Here is a 3475-nt window from a genome sequence, read left to right as displayed (position 1 = left end):
ATGTAGAGTCCGTTTGGATACAGCTTATTTTCCTGAAAACACTGTAGCAAACTAATTTTTAAATGTGTGAATAGTGTCGTGGGACCAATTTTTAATATTTTTTCTGAATAAAGTGGAAGTGGGTCCTGTGAATAGTGCATGAACAGGCGTGAATAGTAAAAAACACTGACAGACGTGATGGAGCGCTTCTCAGTAATAAAAAAAAAAAAAAACAAAAAAAAAAAAGCTGAAAACGCAGACGCCAAAATGCAGCCGCTATCCAAACACTGCTGTAGTAAAATAAAAAAAAAAATACGTTTTGTGGGTTCTTGAATGGCATGATCCAAAAATGTTGGGTCATTTGCAATTCCACAAGGGTATTTTAGTAACATTGGTATAGAATATTAAAGGAATCAAAAGATTTTGTTATTTGTTAATAGCTAAACAAACAATAGGGAGTATTTGCCTATTTTCAATAATTAAGAAAGGACATTGCATGATTTTATAGTTTCAGAAGAGAATTGTTAATGACCCAAAAGATAAAATAGGGAAAGTGTAATTTATCTCAAGTAATAAGTTCAAAGGTTAAAAATTTTAAAATCTGAATAGGCTTTTTTAACTTTCATTCGAATGAACGAACACAGAAACATTGGGTGAGGTATTGCATCGTTACCATTGTATGTAGAGACTCCAACATACAATATAGGTCACTATACGATCGATTACATTGAAATGAACAAACGGCTACTAAAAGTGTGTAAAGACAGGCCTCTATCTCGTGCTTTCCGCTCAGACACTCTTTGCTTTGCCTCTCATCTTTTTACTACAACAAGGGTATCCTGGCAAAGCAAAACATGATAACAGCTCAGCTCATGTATGTACTGCTATCCTACATTTTCCATGTTCTGCAAAACCAAGAAAAGCAGAAAGTAGGAGATTGTTAAGATTTTTTTTCAACCAAATTGCTACTGTTTTTAAAGCAACAAAGTGAAAGGTAAAAAAAAAAGCTCTCTCATTCTTGTAGGTGAGAGATAGGGACCCAATAAAGAAAGGAAAAGGTTAAGAATAAAGTACTTCACAAAATCACAAAAAGAGGAAAATGGTGGGAATCTTTCTTCGTCGTCCACTGTGCAGTTGATCCCACAGCGCCACCTCTCTCTTACCCTCATTTCTACTCCTTTTCATGCTTACTTTATCTTTTCAGTTTTCCTTTCTCTCTCTCTCTCTCTCTCTCTCTCTCTCAAACACTCACATACGGACAAAGTTGGATTTGTTCTGCCTCTCATTATGAACATTTCTATGGGATTTTCTTGTGAGGATGATTATGTAAGTCTCTCTCTCTCTCTCACTCTCTCTCTCTTCCTCTCTTGTTTTCACAGCTATGGTAATACATTAGCTATCTTTTTATTTAAATATGCTTGTTATATGTGATTTTACGTTAGTTTCATATGCTAAGTTGCTTCTTTTTTAGGATGCAAATGAAAGCGAAGTTCCACTGATAGATGAAAGCAGAGACGCAAGATACAGGCTTGGTATGGATTGGCACCATCTTGAGGTTGAAGTGGACATGGATTTCTGGCCAGTTGAACACCCAATGGAGCCACCGGATGAAGATCAACCAGTGAAATGTCCAATGCCTGATTCTTCTGTTATCAATGTAAGAATGTTTCAATTATTTTCGTTAAATTCAAGTTCCACTCATGTTTCATCCTTCATTCTTGGTTGGTTGTATTGATGTTACCTTAGAGCATGTGCCTTTTTGGTTCATTAGTCATGATATTTTTCTTTTTTGGTTCTTTAAATATCTCACATTTTAATAATATTAATCCAACTAGCTCAGCTTTTCAGTCTCTTGGTAGCCTCCTTAAACTTGAGTTAAATCTCTCCTTCATCAGGGATTAGTGCTTTGTACATAATAGGATTATTGTAATTGGGCAAAACTTAAGTAGGTATAGTTCCGTATCTTAGGCTCCACAATTCAACAACATTGTTGCATTAAGCAACGAACCACGTGATTGAATTTAATGTCATAAGTAAAAAGATGACATTATGTTTTTGTATTAATTAATGGAAAATGATAACGGATAGTTAATAATCAATTTTAAGAAAGTTTTTATAAAAAAAGAAAAAAGAAAAAAAAGTAATTAATGTCTTTTTTTCATTTCCTATAAAAAGTGTGTTAAAACTTTCCTAAAAACACCCGTTAGTATAACTCTTAATTAATATAACCATGCAGCTGAATTTAATTGACAAAGTTAAGGTGTAGTTAGCAACTGTACTTAAGTTTTACTCGTCATTTGATAGGGGAAGAAAATAGTGCATTGCATTATGGTTTTATGTTTTTTAATATATAATTTTTGGCTTTATGTGTTAGTTATATTTTCTTTTTTCAAGTAATATGATACTCTCCCTGTCCAATTATGCTCCCCTTTGATAAAGCACACATTTTAAGTTGGGATTGTTATATGTTTCTTTCCATTGCTACCCTTTGCTCCTATACGAATTATGTTCTTTCGAAAGTAATAAATGTAATGATAAATGGCAGTGTGAGAAAAGAATTTCATATGAACAGGAAGGAGGTGTGAATGAGAAAAGGTTTGGTGAAAGCTTGAGAAAAAGAGCAGAAGCGACTGTGCCAGCAGCTGTGAACAGACAAAGAGTGGTTGCTGTGGATGCAGAGCCTCCTGTTCGAGCAGTGCGAAAAAGGCACCACACTCTCACCCGTGGAGACTATATTATGACCCCTACAATGAGAATGGCCCCTGTGCCTCCTCTCCCAAACCAGAACATTACCATCTTTCAAATGCTCCAGCAGTTTGACAAGTTTGAGTCTGAATAAACTATAATGAATGATTTGGTTCAAAACTTTGTTCGTATAAGCTTTTCTTAGCCCATTATTAGGAAGCCATGATACATTCATCTTGATTAGCAAATGGTGTAGCTGCTTCAGAACAAAAGAAATTCTAGATGTAGCAAGGAGTACTTTGTAATTCTACAGCTGTTTTGTTATCATATTTTGTATATTATCATCAGAACTTGTTGCAGCTTATATTACTTATAATATGGCAAAGATTTTATGCTTAAATTTACATATATGAACATCAATCAGAACATCTCCGATTATGTATCCTAAGTCTTGGATAAATTCACCTTTTGGAAGCTCAATCTTAATTAGATTAATTTTCGTGCTGATGGTGAGACTCAAAAGGACTATGAGTTCAATTTCTTTTTCAGGTATAGCACCATTTTGTCTTCTGAAGAATAGGATAATTCTATACCCAGCTGGAAGGTAAATTTAGATTTAGTTGGAATGACATTTACGACCAATGTCATTACCATTAACATCACTACCAAGTATAGATAAGGTAATTAATTTTATAACCATTATAATTACCAATCTTCTTGATTTTTTTTTTTTTTTTGGTTAAACCAATCTTCTTCATTTGTATTTGAAATGGAAACGAATCATTTTCGGGACTAGGGTTCAATTTTTCAT

General features: G+C 34.0%; 1 protein-coding gene across 2 annotated transcripts; it reads left to right on the top strand.

The window, feature by feature from the left end:
* The first annotated feature begins 1174 nt into the window (after positions 1-1174).
* On the top strand, positions 1175-3064 carry LOC142629325 (uncharacterized). 2 transcript variants are annotated; one of them, XM_075803287.1, is made up of 3 exons: positions 1175-1305; positions 1451-1636; positions 2525-3064. In XM_075803287.1, exons 1-3 carry the CDS (start codon positions 1267-1269, stop codon positions 2816-2818), a joined length of 519 nt encoding a protein of 172 aa, XP_075659402.1. In that variant the 5' UTR covers positions 1175-1266; the 3' UTR covers positions 2819-3064. The 2 variants fall into 2 exon arrangements, with proteins under 2 accessions (XP_075659402.1, XP_075659403.1); XM_075803288.1 differs by having other exon boundaries at positions 1186-1305; positions 2552-3064.
* The last annotated feature ends 411 nt before the right edge of the window (positions 3065-3475 follow it).

The sequence above is a fragment of the Castanea sativa genome, chromosome 3, assembly GCF_040712315.1.
Source record: "Castanea sativa cultivar Marrone di Chiusa Pesio chromosome 3, ASM4071231v1".
Taxonomy (NCBI): Eukaryota; Viridiplantae; Streptophyta; class Magnoliopsida; order Fagales; family Fagaceae; genus Castanea; species Castanea sativa.
Note: the sequence above shows the minus strand (reverse complement) of the source record. Positions and strands in the feature narration are given on the sequence as shown.